The 22,019-nt window shown below is 40.3% G+C and overlaps 2 protein-coding genes across 2 annotated transcripts; both read right to left on the bottom strand.

Annotated features, from left to right (window-relative positions):
• Positions 1 to 1,426: 1,426 nt before the first annotated feature.
• LOC125043069 (uncharacterized protein K02A2.6-like) lies at positions 1,427 to 2,831 on the bottom strand. The gene has a single exon (XM_047639022.1). It carries the CDS (start codon positions 2,829 to 2,831, stop codon positions 1,437 to 1,439), a length of 1,395 nt encoding a protein of 464 aa, XP_047494978.1. The 3' UTR covers positions 1,427 to 1,436.
• Positions 2,832 to 18,196: 15,365 nt separating this feature from the next.
• On the bottom strand, positions 18,197 to 19,132 carry LOC125043067. Its single transcript, XM_047639021.1, has 2 exons — positions 19,114 to 19,132; positions 18,197 to 18,786 (listed from the first exon to the last, which is right to left on the bottom strand). Exons 1-2 carry the CDS (start codon positions 19,130 to 19,132, stop codon positions 18,197 to 18,199), a joined length of 609 nt encoding a protein of 202 aa, XP_047494977.1.
• Between the last annotated feature and the right edge of the window lie 2,887 nt (positions 19,133 to 22,019).

Here is a 22,019-nt window from a genome sequence, read left to right as displayed (position 1 = left end):
ATCCTAAATACTCTATTTAACCCAGCCAAATGAGACCGATTTTTCGTGATCCCTCCCACAGCTCCCTACTCTCAAAACAGCCTCCTCTTCCAACAATGCCTCCAAAAACAAGTAGGCAAAGTCTCTTTCCGTAGCCGACGCGACCACTCCCGTCTCGTCACAGTAACAACTGAAAACCAAGCTATAGCATTAACAAAACTAACTGATCTATGTGGTAATCCCATCCCTACAGAACCTCATCCAACCCTCTATACTTGCACTGGAACTGTCTCTATCTCCCCAACAGATTGCCCAATCCATGACAAAGAATGGTCAGATTGTGGAGAGGACTTACTCGCTTGTCTCACAGACTATGATGCAACATATGTACAAAGCTACTCAATTCCTCTCAGAGGAAATCGTAAGAAATCCATCAACATTGCCAAAATTACTTTCCGTAGACATGACCTTCCCTTAAATGTTTACATAGGTAGGGAATCCCTACCTGTCCGACCATACCAACCTCCTCCTCGTCAGTGCCAGAATTGTTGGCATTTAGGACATCCTGCCAAACATTGTCCTTCCACAGCCAGATGCCCGCTATGTGCCCAACCTGGCCATACTCGATCAAATTGCTCTGCACAATCACGCACATGTGCAAACTGTGGCGGCCCCCATAATGTATTTTATAGAGGCTGCCCCACCTACAAATTTGAGTCTGAGGTAGCAACTCTCAGATTCAGACTTGGACTCACTCTTCGTGAAGCCAGACAGGAAGCACGTCGACAAGGCTTTCCGCTTACCCCCTACTCCAGTAATGTCGCTCACTCTGCCAATCCCCCTACCTCCCAAGCTCCTACACCCTCTCCTAAACCCAACCCCCCTCCATCTAACTTCCCCTCTTCTACCTCCTACCTTCCCCAGTCAAATTCTTTTGCCATCCTAAACCCAGACACTCCAATCTCTACCCAATCAAATTCTTTTGCTATCCTAAATCCAGACACCCCAATCTCTACTACAGCCCCAACACCTTCCCCTCATCCTCCCCGCACTACCCCTCTCCCTCCCCGCACTACCCGCAGCAGACAGAATAAACGTTCCACCCCCTTTTCCCCTACCTCACAATCACCTCCACCTTCCTTTGCCCCTATTCAGACACCAGACTTCTCTTCCCCCCCTCACAAGAAAACCTTTGTGGGTGTGGGATGTCCACAGAATGTCTTATCAGATGTGGATAGATAAACTCGCGTAAATCCTTTGGTGATTATTGACAGGAGAGATTAGATACACAAGGGTCTGGGCTGACGCACATCCGTCTCGTACCATGGTGAGTGCGACTGGCTTCTGTCTAAAACAATAACAGTGTTGCCATATCATTGTTCATTACATAGTTCGTTTACTGATACGATACACACATATATACACACACATCTACCCTCCTTCTCACTTTCATAAGCCTATGAACTGGCAGCAATACATTGAGAACGTCGTCTGGCGCCATAACTTTTGGGTTGACGACGTCTACGTCGGCAAGGAGAATCTCGGGATGGGCGGTCAGGGACATCCTCACACTTGTCCTCCACAGGTGCACGGGGTGGAATGGGCACAACGCGAAGGAACCGACGATTTCTCCAAAGCACTCGTCCTGAAGGCGTCCGGAGAAGGTAGTCGCGGCTCCGGCCAAGTCCCATAACTACAGCTACTTTATTCCATCGCTTGGAGACAGGATCTTGTATGCGGACTAGCGATCCAATCTGCAGTGGCTGTAATGGTCTGGCGTGCGAGTTGTACAATGCCTTAGCAGCTTGCTTCCTCATAGCTGCACGGCGATCACATTCTTCTGTCTTTGATTGCCATTCTGGAGCAAAAGATGAGCTGTGGGCTGGAACACAGGAACGTAGAGGGTGGCCAAACAAAACTTGTGCAGGGGAGCGGCCATCCTGACTTGGTGTATTACGGAGCTCCAACAATCCACGGTCAAAAGCTTCATTCAGGATACCAGAAGGGTCAACTTTCATAATTATGTGTTTCACTGCCTTCACTGCAGCTTCTGCATGACCATTACTCTGTGGATAATGGGGAGAGGATGTATCATGGCGAACACCCCATCGACACAGAAAGTCGTTAAAATCTCGGCTCGAAAATTGAGGTCCACCATCAGTGCGTAGCTGAAGAGGGACTCCTAGGTCACGGAAAAATCTTCTGAAGAAGCTAATGGTGGCGGCTGCTGTAGTGTCAGTGCCACAGCATGCTATCACAGGCCATCCTGAGAGTCGGTCAACATACACCAGGAAAGACTTCCCTGCTGCACTGAAAAAATCAGCTGACACAGACTCAAAGGGTTTGGTAGGGGCTTCTTCTGTCATCATGGGCTCCTGTTGCTGACTTGGAAGAAGTACTTGGCAAGGCTCACATGATCTGACTGCAATTGTGATATCTGAATTGATACCAGGCCACCATACAGTCTGTCGGGCACGACGCTTTGTGGCTTCCACGCCACGGTGACTGTCATGTAGGCGAGCCAACACTTCTCGGCGGAGGGTAGAAGGAACTACAATGCGGGGTCCCAAAAGGATGAGGTCCTCATCGTGGTACAAATTGTCACGTTCCTTCCAATATGGGAGTAGGTCAGAGTCCAAATTGTCACGGTTGGCAGGGAAACCATGAGTCACTTTGTCGAGGAGCTTGACATATACCAAATCTTCACGTGCTGCTGCTCGCATCTTATCAAGCACCAAGTCACTTGACTGTATTGTCCCTGATACTGTGCTCAGAGTGGCCATACGCTGAGTAACTACACATCTGACATAGTGATGTGTGTCATCAATCCACTGGAGCACGGAAAAGGGCATCTGGGATTGCTAGTTCCTTTCCTTTATGATACGTAGCTGTGAAGACATAACTTGCTATCTTCTCTTTCAGGCGCTGTAGTCAGGGGTTTTCAATTGCATCTAACATGTACGAGTTGAGTATGGGTACCAGAGGTCTATGGTCTGTCATCAATGTGAAGTGGGGCAAACCAAGCAGGTAATATTTGCACTTCATCATAGCCCATACGACAGCCACTAATTCCAACTCAATTGTGGCATATCTCGTCTCCATGTCTGCAAGAAATCGGGAACCACATTGCACTAATCGCCATTCTCCAGGCTTATGTTCTTGCAAGAGTGCATAGCCTACACCATACAGGCGGGAAACATATGTCTGAAGTATGGTCCTGAGTGGTGGGTCAAAATGGGCGAGAACAGGTGGTTGTGATAGAGATTTCTTCACACGGCTGAATGATGCATCATGATCAGGAGTCCATATGAAGGCACGTTTGGGACTCATGAGGGGGCGTAAAACATCAGCAGACTCGGCAATTGCAGGGGTGAACTCAGCCAGTTGGTTCACCAAGCCCATAAATTATCTGAGGTCAGTCAGGTTAGCTGGCTTTGGGAATTCAGCTATGGCACGGACTTTCTCTTCCTCAGCTGCAATTCCATTCCCTGACAGGGTATATCCACAGAATGACACTTCTGGGGCTGCAAGCACAAACTTGTCTGCATTCACGGTAATGCCATGTGCACGGCATCTTATGAGAACTTCCTGTACTCACTTTAGGTGGAATGCATAGTCCTCATCCCATAGAAGGACGTCGTCTACCACCTTTACACACTGCTGCACTCCGTCAAGTGCTATGTCACCTCGACGGCAGTACTCATCACCTGTGGCCACGAAGCCCATGGGTCCACGACAAAAGCGGAAGCGGCCATAAGGGGTGATGAATGTTGTTAAATGTTGATCTCGCTCCTCTAAAGGTATCTGCCAATAGCCATATAAGGCATCCAAGGTGGAAAAGTACCGCGCCTTAGGGTTGATACGACGTACAGCATCATGAGGCGTCGGTGAGGGATGGGCAGACCGGAGCACTTGACTGTTGAGTTTGGTGAGGTCAACAGTTATCCTGACACCTCCATTAGGCTTAGCTACAGCCACTAAGGGGTGATACCATTGTGATGGTTCATCACCTGCAGGAGTAATGATACCCTGAGCCACCATGGAGTCCAACTCTCTCATAATGTCATCCCGCCAGGCAAGGGGAATGACTCGGGGCGTGTGCAGAGCAAATGGTTTGGCATTTTCCTTTACGAAGCTCCTCATAGGGGGTCCACACTTCTCCTTGAGCTTCGTACCCTGTCGGAAATCTTCCTTCGTCATGAGAACGTCTGAAAATTCTCAGAGGAAAAACTTCTTAGCCTCATCAGGGGATGCAGAGAGTGGAGGAGGTCTTGGTGGATGTAAAGGGATCTGTTGTGATGGTAGAGATGGGGGTGGCTGGTGGCATGTGTCCTCCTGGGGTGGCACTGAATGGTGATCATGCATAACTCTGGAGGTTGAAACATTTCTTGCTACCTCTGCAGGCTGAACTGTTTTCAGGTTATTACTGGTAAAGCGTTTGCCATGCCGTCTGTCTAGGATCTGTCGTGGGCAGTCTTTGGGGATAATTTGTAACTGTTGTGTGTGGCTCCAAGACAGCAGAGGTCGTGGTAACGAACTCAACACATTTATCTAACCCTGTATGGTGACTGTACCATACGTCATGCTAGCATATAATGATCCAAGGACAGTGCAGTTCATTTTCAATCCATCAGGATTATACAGTCTAAAGTCTGTAGATTCCAGATTGTCTGTTGTTAATCCTAGCGACTTGAGAAGGGTAACATCCATCACGGTTGTATCAGATCCTGTGTCGGGTATGCAGTCTACATATGCTGAAGAGTCTCCTGACTGCACTAACAGTCTAATTGTTGGAGATGCCGGGCCTACACAGGATTCAGTTTCAACAGCGCAGACTTTGGCTATGCTGTGTGAAGCTTGGGAAACTGAGAGAACATTCCCTTGTGGGGTTGGCATCTTTTTCTTTGTTGACTCACAACGGCTGGTAAAGTGACCTACTTTGCCACAGGTACGGCAGGTGCTAGTAGAAGCAGGACACTTCTTCTTGACATGTGACCTGTATCCACATTGGTCACAAAGTTCTTTTGGCTGTGGTTGTGAAGACTTGGGAGTGCGATTGGTGGCTTTTCGGTGGGGTTCTTCACCATTACCCCTAGCAGCTCGCCGCTTTTTCTGCTTGTAAACAGACACTGCACGTGTAGCTGGTTGCAATGGGCGTAGTTCTTGTGTGGTGGACTCGGCAGCCTCACGAGACCTACACACAGTTATTACGTCCTCAAGGGTGGCGTCGGACTTCATCTCTAATGGGCGTTGTTTGGTCTCTTCATCTTGAACACCTATTAAGATGGCATGCTTGATTTGGGTCTCGATACAAGCATTGATATGTCCCTTACACAGGTCTACATCATCTGCAGCTTGCTTTAGGCGCACATAAAAATCTGTAAATTTCTCATTGTGGGCCTGCCTGCATTGGGAAAATGTGAGACGTCGTAAAGCCTCATTCTTTTGGTCGCGAACGAAGGCCTGGAATCGCTGGAGGACATCCATCAGAGGCAAATCTGACGCTGGAGACACGCCTAAACTGTGTTCCTCTCATGTCAGCAGATAAGCACGCACGTAAGTGTATTAATTGCTTATGCTGAGGCAGGTTATGCAGGTCAATCATGACGGCATAGTCATCCCACCGTTGTCTCCACTCTTTGTACGACCGCAAAGTAACGTCTTGGGCGAGGGGTGGGGGAGGCTAGACTGAAGTCTTCAGTGCTGGAGTACCTGACGAAGGCGCCGAAGTCGGAAGGTCCGTGGCGACTGCAGGCTGTGGTCCTACAGTCTGCGGGGGAGTAGGAGACGTGGTGAGGGTAGCAAACAGCTGTAAGAATCGTTGTTCCTCAGCCTTCCTTCTCTGCTCGTCGTCCTCTCTTCAACGTCTGTCTTCCTCCTGTCGTCGTTCCTCGTCCTCTTGTCGACGTTGTTTTTCCGCCTGTTTCCTCTCTTCTGCCTCTTGCCGCCATATTTCCATCATTTGCATAGTATATCCATGGATATATTAGCTGGTTGTGCTTCTGGTGGCGACGTCGATGAATGAGAAGCGTGACTTCCTCTTTCGTAGCCGCTGCTTTCGTCTTCTTAGGCATTTTGGCTTATATTAATGATATACGTGTGTTCGGTTGTTTACTCAGGGCGCCTCGCAGACGGACGCCGCGGCGTCAGAGCTGTCGGGCACGGCTGGCCAATCCTGGGGCTCGACGTCACGAAGGGGCGGAGCTTCGTCGCTCTGGCTGTGTGGTGCGGCGAGAACGACAGTGAAGCTGCAGACAAGATGCGTGGTGGTGTAGAACGTAGCTCTGGCCGAAATGACCAAAAATGCGGGGGAATCAAATGACAGCTGTATTCCCTGCTCACAATACACCATAAGAGATCACTGCAATTCACTAACACCACACAAGTCACTCAAACACTTCACAAATTGAGGGAAGTCACTGAACACGAGGCTGCTGCATCGCTGGGTCACACTGCCGGTTCCTCTCATCACTGTCTTTTCACAGAAAATCACTGCGCCATGTGGGTGTGGGATGTCCACAGAATGTCTTATCAGATGTGGATAGATAAACTCGCGTAAATCCTTTGGTGATTATTGACAGGAGAGATTAGATACACAAGGGTCTGGGCTGACGTACATACGTCTCGTACCATGGTGACAGTGCGACTGGCTTCTGTCTAAAACAATAACAGTGTTGCCATATCATTGTTCATTACATAGTTCGTTCACTGATACGATACACATATATACACACACAACCTTTATCTCACAAAACTCCCCAACCAACTCCACTACAGAAACTATTGAAGATATCCAGAACATTCGCGGTTTCCGAATGTTCCTCTTTCAGTCCCACATACTATATTGTCATGCCCACGTCCTCCCTACATAGACATCCCAACTCATCAGACATCCTTACAAAATCTCACACTTTCTGCTTTAAGAACCTGTTTTCCTTCCTCAAACGCATATATATAACAAGATAATTTTATTTTTTTCTAACAGAATCTTAACCTGAGAAATAAAAATATTCTATCACAGGGACTGGATTACTGTATGCCTCCTAATGACGCAGTTTTTACATCACCTCTACAGACGCTTAAAAATGATGGGACTATAATAATTACGAAACCAGACTAGGGTCGTGGAATTGTCATTTTAAACTAAGCACCAAGAATTACTTAACATTCTGAATGACCATACTAGATTTAAAAGAATCACTAATGAAATATCCACTCACTTGTCGTATCTTGAAAATAAACTGAATAGACTACTCAGGACCATTAAATCATCCATTGGTGAGAGCACCTATAACCAAATAGCAACTTCTGATCCCAACCCGGATAACTGGGTGGTCTCCCCAAATTACACTAACTTAATATTCCACTAAGACTTATTATTTCATCTCTTGGCACCTTTAACTATAACACTGCAAATTTTCTGGTTCCTTTTCCTTTAACCACCAATCAATATACCATTGAAAAATCAATAACTTTTGCGAATGAAACCACATCTGTTAACCTCATCACTATGGCAAGTTTTGATGTGGATTCGGTGTTTACCAACGTCCCCCTTTACCATGGGTATTATAACAAACAACTTAAAACACCACTCATCTCAATAACTTTGGTTCTACAAAGAACAGTTTAAAAATTACTTAGTATTGCAGGCCACGACGTTTAATAATTATCTTTACACACACTTCGCCCTTCATATGCCAACGTTTTTCTTTGTCACCATGAACTAAACGGCTTAAGCAATGCCCAATACCCAAATATTAAATTTACCTGTGAAATGCAACACAACAACCAACTACCCTTTCTAGATACCTGTGTTACCATGGACAATGGACATTTCCATACCAGCATTTACCGTAAACCAACCTTTATAATTTCACGTTCTCAGCAATATCCCATATATCAATAAAATCAACAGCATAAAGACACTCATCACTAGAGCCTATAATCTGTGTAACAATTGGTCCACTTCCAATAATGAAATAAATTTTCTAAAGAACTTCTTTGTAAGAAATAGGTACCCATTATATTCATTTGATAAAATTAGTGATCATAGATACGTGAAACTACAATTTATGGGGAAATTATGCTTTGACATTAGAAGACAATTAAAAACACTTTTACAAAACAATTACCCTCAAATCAAATTCAGTTTGTCTTCAGCAACTCTAACACTATTGCATTTATTTTAACAGCTTACGAGATGCCATTTTAATTTGTGTTCTAACTTTGTATATTTATTTACCTGACTGCCAAGTCAGGTACGTGAGGTCAACTTCACGATGGTTATGTCACCGCAAACACCCTTCCTCCTACACATATTTCGGTATTCTATCTTCCCACTCCTCCCGTCAAGACCTCATTATCTTTATTGATTCAAAAGATTAAACCCAAGCTAAACAGCACCAAGACTGCAATCATCTTGTTTACTAACTATCCGCTTTCCACCCCTGATTATCACCCATATTGGTTAGTTTGTCATCTTTAATCTTGTTTTCCTCATTATATATTCTTACTGTGTCCTTATCGTTTGTTCATAGTTTGTTTTTATTGTTGATCTTGTCTTGTTCTTATGAAAGTTCTAATTATCTGTTATGTATCGTTGTTTATTTAGAGAACCTCTTTAATTATTTTATAAATTGTTCTGTTGCCTAATGCATGGTATTTTGGTTCATTATTACAGCACTCATGATGGAGATATGATTAATCTCCGAAACGTTTGATTATATATATATATATATATATATACCCAGATAGCAAAATGTATGGGGCCCATGCGGGTTCCATGTTGGCAAATATGGGCAAAAATGTGGTTACCATATGGGCAGCCCATGTGGGTTCCATGTGGGCATGTATGTTCCATACATGCCCCACATGGGGGATGAAACAGGGTATTCATGTGGGGCCCATGTGGGCAAAATGGGCAAATGTGGGCATATGTGGGTACTAGGTGGGGGAATGTGGGCACTCATTTTACTGCAACGCAGTCAATCCAATTGCAACACTTGCTTGACCAGTACCAGTAAAGGCTACTGGCACTGGTACTAAACAAGACTGTGCTACGGGTGGGTAGAGCACTAGACTAACAGTAAACAAAATGACACATTTTCAGATATTAAATTCAGTTCATATATTTATTTACAGAACTGGAATCACAATTAATTGACAGAACTGGCAATTAATTTTGAACGATGTTCAACTAATGGCGCGAAAATTTAAATGAATTGAAGAATAAGCTTAAAGGGTTAAAGCTTAAATTATGCTTCTGGTTACATAAATGTTAGGAATAGGGTAGTTACGTAGGAATGTTTTTTTTTTAATTTTATACAGTTGATTATTGTGCAAACCGGCCCCGCAAGGAACTGAATATGCATGTATATAATTTTAATATTTATAACTGCAAAAATAAAACCGCACTTGATTTGAACCTAGTGATAAAAAAATCAGGGTTGGCTATCGGCGCTCCATAAAATTTTACTGTCGGGCGCTTCAGATAGGAGAGGTCGGGTAACCGGAAGTACAACTATATTTTGGCCCAACTAGTATTTTCAAGTTTTCTATAATGTGGAGCATGTACCGAACTACAATTAAAAAGCACTTAAAAGTCAGAAATACTAAGTATGACTAAAACTTGATAGAAAATTTCACTTTTCATGGAAGAAAAATAAGCTTGTGAGATCTAAATTGATGGCATTTTTCTAAACAAAAAACTCTTGTCGAATTTTCTTCAATGTCACCAGTTTTCAAAGTTGTATTACGTACTCACATTCAAAATTGAGAAAATAATTTTGTACAGTTTCTTGACATATTTTTACTTTCTTTCCTAATTTTTATACACATAAATATGATTATAAGAATCAGCTGTACTGAGCAAACAAAACATGAAAATATGAAACATAAAACCATCTTCAAGAAATCAATAAGAGGTTTTAAGAGGTTTACAAATGAAGTTCAGAAAATATGTAAGATTCAGTAATGTCTCCGTTAGGATTAACGAATAAAATAGCACATGAAATATTTACAATTTTTTTAAAGACATAAATGGCTTCATTTATGTCTTTGTCTGTGACGGACTTGTAGTCTTTATTTCTCCTAATGCTTTCTGAAAAATGTCATTATAAAACCTAAACTTAGTAATTCGTAATTCAATAGTACAACAACTCCTACATGTAATAGATATACCTACATGCACACGTACATGTAAAACTTACTAAGTATGTTACCAGAACAAGACATCTGATATTAATCATTTGTAACCTGCATTCATAGCACTTCAAAAAGAAATAGGATACTAGCATTGTGTTCAACTGACAAGGTGTATTTTATTAAAATGTAATGATACTTTTGAAATGAAGATTTATAAATGGAGATTATAAATATTAATATGGAATGGCTTGTCCTAGTAACATATTAATAGAACAAATTAATTAAGAACTCAAAAAACTAAAAGAGTCACTGGTTTGCCTGTATATGAAGGCTGACATTTCGCTAGATACATAACATTCAAGAAGTGTTAGATTTTTATTATAAAAGCACAAAAGTTTTAAATTTTTATTATGAAAACATTAAATTATATTTTAGGCAACATAATTATTTAACCTTTAAGGCTCAAATACAGGTGAACAGTTAAGTAAAATGGGACGTACTTCTGATCACAGCCATCAAAGTTACGTTGTCTTCCAAGGCCAACTCATGGCTAAGGAGGGCCCAAAGAATTCCTCTCGTCACATCCCTCAGGGATCAACCTAGTCTTTCAAAAAATGGTGCCATATAATATTATATATTGCCTCTTTCCTATTTGGTCCTTTCCCAACTGTGCCCTCTCAGGACTTTTTTCCTACAGCCAATTAGTAAAGGGTCAAATTGAGAAGGGCAAAATGGGAAAGGAACATTTACATATTTGGAAGGGACAGGAATGGGTTGAAATGGAAATAAAAAAAAAAAAAAAATATTATCTACTTTTGATATCAAACTGTTAAAAACACTCACCACTTTTTTTCTGGTCCGTTCATTTTCTCGAAGTGTGCAGTTTAAACTTTCCAGTTCTTCCCTGGAAGAAGAAATTAGACGAATTTCTTCTTCGGCCTCATCATATTTTGGACCTGGGTCAGGCAACCGCATGTGGCATGTGTAAGTTGTATTACAGTTATCCGAGTTGCAATACTTACCAAGAGCATCAGCATTGTTGCATGTGCACACTCTTGCATTTCTGCTTGTGCTTGGCTGTGGTGAATGACGGTCTGGGGTGATATTACATGAACGGATAGGAGTGGAACTACGCATCACTAAAAAAGAACAGAACAGACACTTGAAACGAAAAAAAATGGCACCAAAAGCTTGTAAAAAACTGTTCTGTCTATAGTACACTTATTTCTAAAAAACACAAGTGAGTACTGTTTTGTCTCTCTATTAGTGAAGGTATAATAAATGCTGTAAATGCAATCCCTTTAATAATATAATAAAATGCTAATACTAGTCCTATAATAAGTCACTAATGTGGTATTTAATTAATTCCATTAAAGCAAGTTCAACTTTTGCTTAACTTTGAAAAGAGTGACTACTATTATTATAAATGGATCATAGTCAGTATATATGATCCATTTATGCTAATATTCACTGGGTAGCATCATGATAAGCAATTTCAATTCCCCAATTAGTATTATATTATTATGATTAGATCTGACAGATGTCCAATTAAGAATACTCATGACCTTTAGTGTCTACACTTAAAAGTGCCTATGCCACGATATATTTTTGTTACATATACAAAACTCTCTACACTCCTTAAAAGGGGCTCCATTAATATTAAAGGCTAAAAACAAATACATAAATTTAAAAAACACTATTTTGTGGAAATTCCAAAGCTCAGATTTCTGCGCAACCCGAAGCGCCCCCTGCTGAGCTCCAGTAGCAAGTACAATGTCACACGGGTAACGCTCAATGAAACTCGGCACTGGCCAGTTAGTGTATTTATCATTGCCAGTAACAATGCTGATACGGAAGGGTTTCATTGCGATAAATCGGATTATATTGTTATTATATTGTTGCTGAGAATGATGTGACTAATGTCGAATTTGCAACAATATTTTAAAAAACTGATACTAAAGTGAATACAATTTATAAAACGCCCATAACCATACCGGTAGAACGCTTATAGGTTCTTAGTATAGGGTATACGCCTCACTTTTTATATCCCAAACATCAACAACTTTGAGTACTATGGAACCCTAGCAACCAGGGGTGGCGCCCCCGACGAGGGAGGCTTTCATGGGGGGGGGGGGGGGGGGGGGGCTAGTTTAGCGCCCTCTGGGAACCACTCAAATATTTCATCCAGATGGGCACTATCTGTTAATTCCTTTCAGTGGTTTCTCTAAAAGTTATCTTCAGAACCTACACTATAAAAGAAGAAGAATCATACAGGGTATTTATGATCTAATTTCAGCCTTAGAGGTAACTGAGAGAAGGGGTAATATCAAAACACTTAATGAGCTTACAAATTTTAGTTGACATTATGAATCATAAATCATTACTCTTTTACAATAAAATAAACATACATTTACCAAAATGTCCAGGTACTCCAACCTGTCACTCTTTACATAAGTTGTTGTTCTCAGCTATCTTCTTTCCTTTTCTTCATCCATTTCCTGGGCTCCCCAAAGATGTTATTTTCTTTCATTCGTGTGTACAGCACCAGGAACGAATAAATCCAATCTGTAGCAAAATCAAATAAAAACAAAACAAAAACATAAACTAAAAAAAACTAAAAAACATAAACCTATCCGAGCTCGGATATTTCACGATAATCTAAAGGACTTTCAGGCTGTTGTATGGCACTCTTCTCTGCTCTCTCTCTCTCTCTCTCTCTCTCTCTCTCTCTCTCTCTCTCTCTCTCTCTCTCTCTCTCTCTCTCTCTCTCTCTCTCTCTCTCTCTCTCTCTCTCTCTCTCATTATAGCAATAGTATCAGGCTTTACTACTGTATATATTTCAAAATTTAAAGTCTACTCAGATCACATATAGTACAAACATATAGTTCTTCTTAATCTATACAAGCATAATTTTTAGAACTTAAATGAATTCTTCCAATAACAAAAATAATACAAATTGTTTTCTTCATCAAAATATAAATTATACAACCTTAATATAATGGTACTATGTGATATAACAGTGTACCCTTTAAATAAAGAGAATGTATGGTGGGGTAACACAAAAAACTTATACTTTGTAGGGTAAACTATTATATTTTACAATTTCCTAATATAAGTAAAAAAAAAAAAAAAGAAAAAAAAAAGGAAATGTATAGACTTCATGTAGAACTAATAAAATAAAGTATCCTCTTTCTATATAAATAATTAAGTACTTTTATCTTACATAGCTAAAGACAAAAACTGAGGTATATATAAGTAATACATATGCATAAAGACCAAGTGAGGTATATACGTGGTGGTTTCTAGACGAATTTTTGGGTCATTCTAACTTCACATTCCTTGTGCTCATTACGTTAGCCTTTTACCTGACGATCTATCTCGTTCCCCGACGATCTATCTCCCGTAAATTGCTTACAAACAAAAAAGCTCCTCTCTTCATTTGGTGCCGATTACTAGCCTAGTTTTTCCTATTCTAAGTTCATTTTCACCCAATTTTTACCAAAATTAATAGATTCTTCCACAACAAAAACACAGGGCTTTCCCCGGCGAGGGGAGGGGGGCTAGGCACCCGCAACCATAACCCTGGTATGACAAATGTTTTATCAACCTTGGTCTTAGGATCCTTGCCTCTAAAAGATCAGTATTCAAGAAATAAAATATCATGCGATAAAGTAATAATCAAATAACGTCATCATTTTGATTATTACGTCATCGTTTTGACTATCGAGTTTTGTCTAATTTTTTTTTAGTGAAGCCGTAAGTTGTGGCAGCAGGGCGTTTGTGCGATTTTATAAACCGGCATTAACCAAGGGATTCCCGGCTCATTGTTTTATAACTAATGGTAAATGCATGTTTTTTAAAATACAAAGTGGACCTGATTAGCCACTGTAGGCCTACTAATTAGCCGTCCGCTATGGCTATAGGCGTACGAGCCGGGGGGGGGGGGGGGGGTCAGCTAGGAGTAATTGTCAGGCAAAAATCGTTCAAGCCACCCCCCCCCCCCCCCACCAAAAAAAAACAAAAAAACATCCAGACCTTAATAAAGACAAGGGTAGCTTGCTGAAGTAAATGTGCAATAGCACGGAAATCTATCCCCGCTATTTCTAAGTCCGGCACTGGTCTTGCGTACTATACAAGGGCTGAAAATATTTGACTCGGACAATATTTTTCTCTCCAAGGAGTCAACTTTTTAGAATTTAACTCAACATGCAATCGGAGCAGTAAAAAACATTCGTTAACAAGAGGATGGATTTTTTCTCAGGAAGGAGCCTCATCTACCTACCCATATGCTTGATTAATTACTCCCCCCCCCCCCCTCTCCGGGACTTAATCCTACCATCTCTATTAGTATTGCATACAGATGAATTACTATGATTTATAGATACTGTTTTGTTATTATTTTTTATAAGTTAGTAAATTTAATCTAATTAACTTAATAATCAGTTTTTAATTTTTTTAATGAATTGCTGTCATGCATGATATCCTTATTAAACTGTACAATTCATGTATATTTTATATTATATATCATTTAGAGCAACATAAGTAGCGATTTAAATCGCCTCTTTGGGAATTGGTGAAGAGATATTGATGGCACAGACTTCCGTCAGTAATAAACGTTACAATGCACCTTTTCCCCATATTTATGAGAGTAATGGCATATACCTTTACAAATTATAATTGTACTAAAGTGATAAAATGAGTTACAAGTAATAAGAAATATTTTTCAACTCGTAAACAGGCCCTATTGACAGTAAAAGTTAACGCACGCTTTTACATTAATACCCATGACCAAATCTAGGTTTTAACTCAAAGAAAATCACAATTATAGCGATTTTTCCAATATCATGGCAAAGGCCCTTTAAATCAAGCCAAACCTACCATAACTTAGCTTACCTTCTGTTTCTTCTAACATTGTCTTCCTGCCCAGACTCCAGGTCACTGGTCTCCTCAGCTTTCCTGCACTTCCTTGTAGCTACACTCCATTCGGCTGAAATATAATAGTAACCCTTTCAGTCCTACATGTATCCAGACCAATAAAAAAAAAAAAAAAAATCATAAACATTAATGCTGATTGGAATGATCATTAGATCCACAGTGTCTGAAATGACAAGTTTAATGAGAATGAAAAATCACTCATATCGAGTTATTTAGTTGCAAGATAAACACTGAAAACACAGATGTAACTTCAAATTAGTCACCTTACAAAATCAGTGTTGTGGTTCCAGTTACCTGACTCAATTCAAAGAACCATCAAAATAAATAAATTACAAAATAAAAAAGCCAGATGACTATCTTCAGAAGCCATGTAACCATAACAACAACACTTCTTTGGCCTAGGTAATACATTTAATCATGTGACATCTAGTACAGACCATATTATGAAGCTAAAATGGGAAAACATATACACATTTACACTAAACAAGAATTTCGGAAAGTTAATATCATGTTAAATTGAACTTACTACTTTTCCATAAAATCCTTGATATAGGATAGGCTTTCTAGGTGTTGTCTGGGGGGATTTTATTCTTGACTGGCTTTTCAACGTCTGTCCTGTGTCGCAGGTGGGTTGGCCACAACATACAGTTACTTCCCTCTGGGTCAATCCAGTTGTCTGGAATGACTTCAACTTCTTTACGAGAACATTTCCCACTTGGACAGAATTCGGTTACACGGAAATTTGACATGTTTGTCTGGACACAAGAAAGACCAAAAAACTAAACAGTCCTGATTAAAAAATAAATTAGTAATTGAGTGATCATTTGTCAATATGCAGAATTTCTTAACAAAAACTTGACACAGATTTAAAGAAGATACCATTAGGAACTATACTGATTCTATACTAAAACTTGATTTTACCATGAACATGCTCCAGTCAGCTTCGATGTCACATGTTTAATGATGGCTTCTTGTCAGACCTGTTTTTTAGATAATGGTACAGAACTAACTTCCATCAAATAATATAATTATATACATCTACAAGAAGTCTCAGCAAGTACAATACTATGGGCAGAACCTAGTTGTGACACCTAGCACCTGGTAAGTACAAAGCCTAGCCTGCTGCGAGCACTCATGTAAAAGGTGGAACATCTAGGGGTAATAGACAGGGTGGTTACAGAGGGTAGATATAGGAGGCACCCAAACGTATAGTTTGGGTGCATATAAGGGTAATTACTAAGGGGGGATATAGGAGGCAGATACAATTTAAGGGGTTAAACCATCTGTACTTACTGACTGCTAGGGGGATAAAGTTGCATAGCTATAATGGCAGACATCTTAGTGACGGATATAGATTCTTTGCTTCTATTGAATTGTATTACAGTGTTTCTTTCACAATTTGGGGATTTTTTAGGGAAACTCTTGACTATGTTATCAAGGAATATCTTAAATGTAATTGATGAATGAGTGAAACACAATGAATACACATTGTGTTTATTCATTATATTTACACAATCTCCAAATTCATGGCAAAGTACCAACTACCAACTACCAATTAACTACCTTGTCTCTTTAAAAAGAAGGGCTGTTTATGATCATCGTGTAACTTTGTTTCATGTTCTCTGGAAATAAAATAACTTTTAAACAAGCTGGCAAAATTCCATGGAAGTTGACGCAGTCTTCCTTGTTAAATATGCCAAAACCTGGACATCAATTTGTTGATGAATAGGGTGTAGTATTCAAACCAGAGTGTCACCATCATATATATGGCACCAATTTATTGGTCAATTTCGACCTCTAAAAAACTACAACTAACTAATCTACATAGTCAACAGCAACTTTCAGCAAGACTCATAGTCTGGCAACGTGCAACCCAGTATTTTTTTTTTTTTTTTTTCAGCAGTGTCCCTATGAAATTTAAAGAAATTACTATACATGCAAAATTTTACTTTTTTTGTACTCATATTTGTGGTGTTAAGTGAAAATTAAATAAGCTAAGCATTAATTAAATTCAGAATTTGCAATGCAGTAAGGGAATCAAGATAAATTTTGTTTTATATGGCAATCTCACATATTTGCAAGTTATAGCAGAAAATTTGACCAATCTCAACCTACTAGAGGCACCATTAACATCCACTATCCCCAGGTCTGATGATTTTAGTGGCATGGTAAAGAAGTCATCAAATGCTGTAAATGGTTCAAAATATATCATTGGTTCCGAGTTGTTGTCTCTGTTGTCCAAAACAATATTCCTTTTCAATCCAAAATGCTTCCCCACCTTAATGCAGTTATCACTTTCATTAATGGAGAAAAAAATGTCATTGTGCTTTACACATTCATACTGAGAAAAAAAAAAAACAAAAAAAAAACACTGTTCCATTGTGGTGTTCATGACTGAACTCAAAAGCTTGCTTGCTTGATTGCTGACTTTTGCCGAAAGCATAATCAGCTTCAGACACACGTCTTATCACCTGAGCAAGTGGTTGGTCAGGTTTTCTGACCATTTTCTTCAGTCGACCCAAACAAAAATTGAAATGGGAAAGCAGAGAAAGAATCTAGAGTGCCATACATTTTAGCATCTGCTGCTAAATGAACAAGGCAATGGACATTATAGGTTTGAGTTTCGAGACCATAATATGTACTCAATCACAAACAAACTTTGAAAGCAACTGTCCTGCATAATCACAGTGGGTTTTAATGTGGAATGGACTAGAAAGACAGAAACATGCCACTACAAAAAAGCAAGAAGTGACTATAATACCCATCATTAAGGTTCTGTTTCAAGACCACTATTCCATTATACAGGGCAAACTGGCGAAATTCAGTGGCCTTCCATCGCTCAAACTCTGTCAAATGACGTGGCTTCCTATTAAATGACTGTGGAGTAAATTGCTTACATGACTGAAGAGCTTCTGAAATATTTGCTACCAAACTAGTACCTATGCGACTGCCTGAAGCAAGAGGTCCCTTAAGCCAACACCAGATCAAACGCTTCATAACCCCTAGAAAAAAAACAAAGGAATAGGGTCTAGTGGAAATTGTGTGATGCACCAGTATGATGTTTTGGCTGTGACTCATTGTCAAAGGCAACATCAGTCCTGATTTGAGCATCCACCTCTGTGAAAATAACTTTGTTCCATCACTCTCCCTTTAGGACACATTTGTCACAACCAAAATAAGCATTATGGGGTTTTGTTTGTTTGACAAATGCTCTAGCAGGAGCATCACAAATGTAGCTAGATACATAAGCACCCACATTGTTCTGTAAACCAGTGATCTTAATGCCTTCCTGTAGAGTAAGCCTCAGCTCTGAGACAAAGTAACCAAGATACTCATTGATCTTACTTGGCTTTCCCTTCCCACAAAATAAACCAATGACAAATGGGTCCAAGTCATCTTGATGAATGATTTTTCCTAATATAGGCCAAAATTGAGTATTTGCACTTTGCAAAATTGGAAGACCATCAAAATTGATTTGGAGTTGGATTTTTCCATTAGGTGAATTGAAGAATTCAGCATGCTGATGTAAAAGCTCTGAAGTAAAGGTTTTGATACCCTTCTCTAAACCAAAGTAATAGTATTCACCACAAGCCTTATTCGGCACCTCATAATCTTGGGCAGTTTCAAGCAATGTCCGAGGATCCTTTGGTAGACTAAGAAATTGGGGGCACAAAACTGAGAGAAGCTTTAGTAAGTGGTCATTTGGAGTTTTTGTTTCAACAGCAAATGCTGCAAGTTTAGAGTTAAAGTGTCTTTTGTATCATTTTCTTCATCAGAAATTTCAGAATTAGTTGAATCATCTTCTGAGGGTGAATAATATTTAGACATATCTGAATTTATTTCACAGTCTGAGCCCCCTTAACGGAATCCGCCTTGCCGCGGTGGGGGGGCTTGAGGTCCTAATAAGCTGGTGAGCCGGACCAGAGGGCTACCCATACTGGAGGGGTCACCTGTGAGGGATGAGACAAACAGGCTTCCTGGTACACCAAAGCCTATGAGAGGGGATGGTGCACCCACCCCTGGTTCATTCCATCTTGTGGGAGAGTTCTCCCTGGCCCGTGTCTTTGCCGTGCATGGCGTCACGTATTATCAGGAGACAGGAGTCCTGGAGGTTGAGTGATGCTGCAAGCTGCGCCCTGCAGCTAGCAACACACCTTTTTGGTCCTCTATTCGGGTGGCTTGATCAAGGCCCGGTCAAATATGGCTATGGTCAAGCAGGCACTGTGCAGTAGGGTGTTTCAATAAATCCGACTTTTTCAGAATCATTCAGCAAGTTGCTAAACCGGCGCCTACTATGCTTAAATGACGACATGCAAAATATTAGACAAATCAAAAAATATCTACTATATGCAATATTTGATTAAAGTATAATACCATTTCCGGCGCTGGGATGAGGTGCGGCGGCCTCATTTCGGTTCATCGGACATTATAGCAGAATCAAACATAGGGTAACTTAGGTCATTGCGAATGATTCCTGGGGACTTCCGTAAAGATTCCCAGTCCCTATGCATTTCCATATAAACTTGTGCTACCTTAATAATGCACATTACTCGCTCGCCTATATTGTGGTGACGATCTCGTCAGTGGCAATATGGCACTTCGACGTGGGGGTTTGCGCAGTGCCAATACACGTATACTAAAAGAGTTTGGTACCACTGATGTTTTGCCACCTAGACCACTGACGAAAAGTGACATTCTTGCTCGATACTGTGCCTTAAAAGGACATGGTAACCAGACACTAAAAGGATGCTCAAAAGATAGCTTGCCATGCAGTAATTTGACTATTACGGAATCTCAGATTTTATCCAAGTTGCAGGCGGAAATTGCTGTGCTGAATAGCAAATTCGGCATTAAGACAATATCACCTTGGTATATGAAAGAAAAAATAAAGAAAATAAAGAAAGAGTACTACGACTCCATCAGAAATGTAACACTGAAGACAAAATTCTCGAAAACAGTGATTGAGTCATTCAAGGCAAAGAAACAACCCCGAGAAATCCTTAAGGAAGATATAGATTGGTATGATGCAAAAGTACAAGGAAGCAATGGATCACTCGGAAGTGTTGATTATCAGGTGCAAAGACGGGAATTTAGCAGACTGAAATGGAAGCAGACCAACAATGCTGAAGTGCCATTTATATGCAACAGTGAAGATATTGCAGAAATGTCTTTTGCCAGTTGGTGTCAGGTGGCTGGGATTTTTTTTTTTTTTTTTGTTCCCTCCTACACATCTGCCTGACCATTGACACCATACTGACCAAGCTGGAAGGAGTTTGTGATGGTGATTTGCCCAATAAATCCAAGATTGGAATAAAGAACACCATAAAGTGTCTGAAAGCACTGAAAAAAAAAAAATCCAAGAACAATCAGAAGTATTTTGATTTTGCAAAAATTAATTTCATGTGCTGGCGTTCTGCTGTGAACACCAATGGAATGACTTTTCAGAACTGCTATTGAAACTTCAAGGAGGTATGCCAGGATTGGCTGTGAACTTGGCTTTCCTAGCAGCTACTTCTCGTTCATCAACAGACATCTGTATAATGCAGATGGTACACTTCTTCCCTTGGCTGTTGTTCATGATTACGTCGATGAAGTTGCTAAGTTCTTGAAAAATGGCCATACACACCAGCCCTATTCCAAAATAAGGAGAAGCACAATTTCATTGCAGAAAAACTGTGTAATCTGAGTGTGAAAGATTTCATTTCCCAACATCTGACCACAGATATGAAGTTTGCATACTTGGCAAACTTCATACTTGCATGAAATCGATATGTGGAAACCCAAAAGTTCATTAATACCTAGCCACAATCAAAACTGTGAAAGACAGATTGGAGACATGAAAAAATGTGAAGACATAAACAGAATTGTTGTAACAGAAACTAGAGAACGGCGCAGTCGGAGATATGGCAATGTAAACAAAGGAGTAGAATGAAAATTATATTGTATGCAATATATAATGTTCCAAATAAAATCATTACTAGAATCCTTTCCTTTTATAGCATCTTGTTAATTTGAATATGTTACTTTAAATCATTTAAGCGAAGTGAGAAGTCCGAGAGCCAAAGCATGCTCATGGCGACCCAAGCCCGATTCGGTGGGAGAGAACACAAAGTAAAGAGAAGTCAAGCCTACTAATTTAAAAATTAGTCTTATGGCAATTACAGAACTTTATATAATATTAATTTATCAGAGAAATAATTTTGATGCAAAATATATTAAAGAAAAGTATAATATTGAGGTATTTTAAAAATAAAATGGGTAAACCGACAACAGAAAACGAGGCGTTATTTGGCGTTCGAAGCGGTGTCTAAATCATAATTTTATCAAAACTTTCAATTGAAAATAGAGAATGCGAGATATTCTTTGATTTTATTAAAAAATACATTTCCAAGCTCAGAAAATTCATAGGCGTCTATTTCTTAACTTGCCCCCGGGATTCGAGCAAATTTTAGAAAATCGACAATTATTGAAACACCCTACTGTGCAGTCGGTACAGCACAGGTCCCGCGACTACCATCAGCACTGTAATAGTGATTGCGTATATTTCCTCACTACCCCTGTGGCGGTTGGGAAAATTTTAGTCCCGACTATAGCTTCCCCTCGTTGGACTCCATGGTGGGTGGGGGGGGTGAGGAAATGAAGATTTATAATTTGTATGATTTCTGCAATCGACAATTATTGAAACACCCTACTGTGCAGTCGGTACAGCACAGGTCCCGCGACTACCATCAGCACTGTAATAGTGATTGCGTATATTTCCTCACTACCCCTGTGGCGGTTGGGAAAATTTTAGTCCCGACTATAGCTTCCCCTCGTTGGACTCCATGGTGGGTGGGGGGGGGGGGTGAGGAAATGAAGATTTATAATTTGTATGATTTCTGAAAATCGACAATTATTGAAACACCCTACTGTGCAGTCGGTACAGCACAGGTCCCGCGACTACCATCAGCACTGTAATAGTG

The sequence above is a fragment of the Penaeus chinensis genome, chromosome 33 (assembly GCF_019202785.1).
Source record: "Penaeus chinensis breed Huanghai No. 1 chromosome 33, ASM1920278v2, whole genome shotgun sequence".
In the NCBI taxonomy this organism is placed as follows: Eukaryota; Metazoa; Arthropoda; class Malacostraca; order Decapoda; family Penaeidae; genus Penaeus; species Penaeus chinensis.
This window is presented reverse-complemented; position numbering and strand designations above follow the sequence as displayed.

Coding starts and splice junctions, on each gene's coding strand:
- LOC125043069 (XM_047639022.1), bottom strand. CDS start 2,831: ATGCCCTTTTCCGTGCTCCAGTGGATTGATGACACACATCACTATGTC.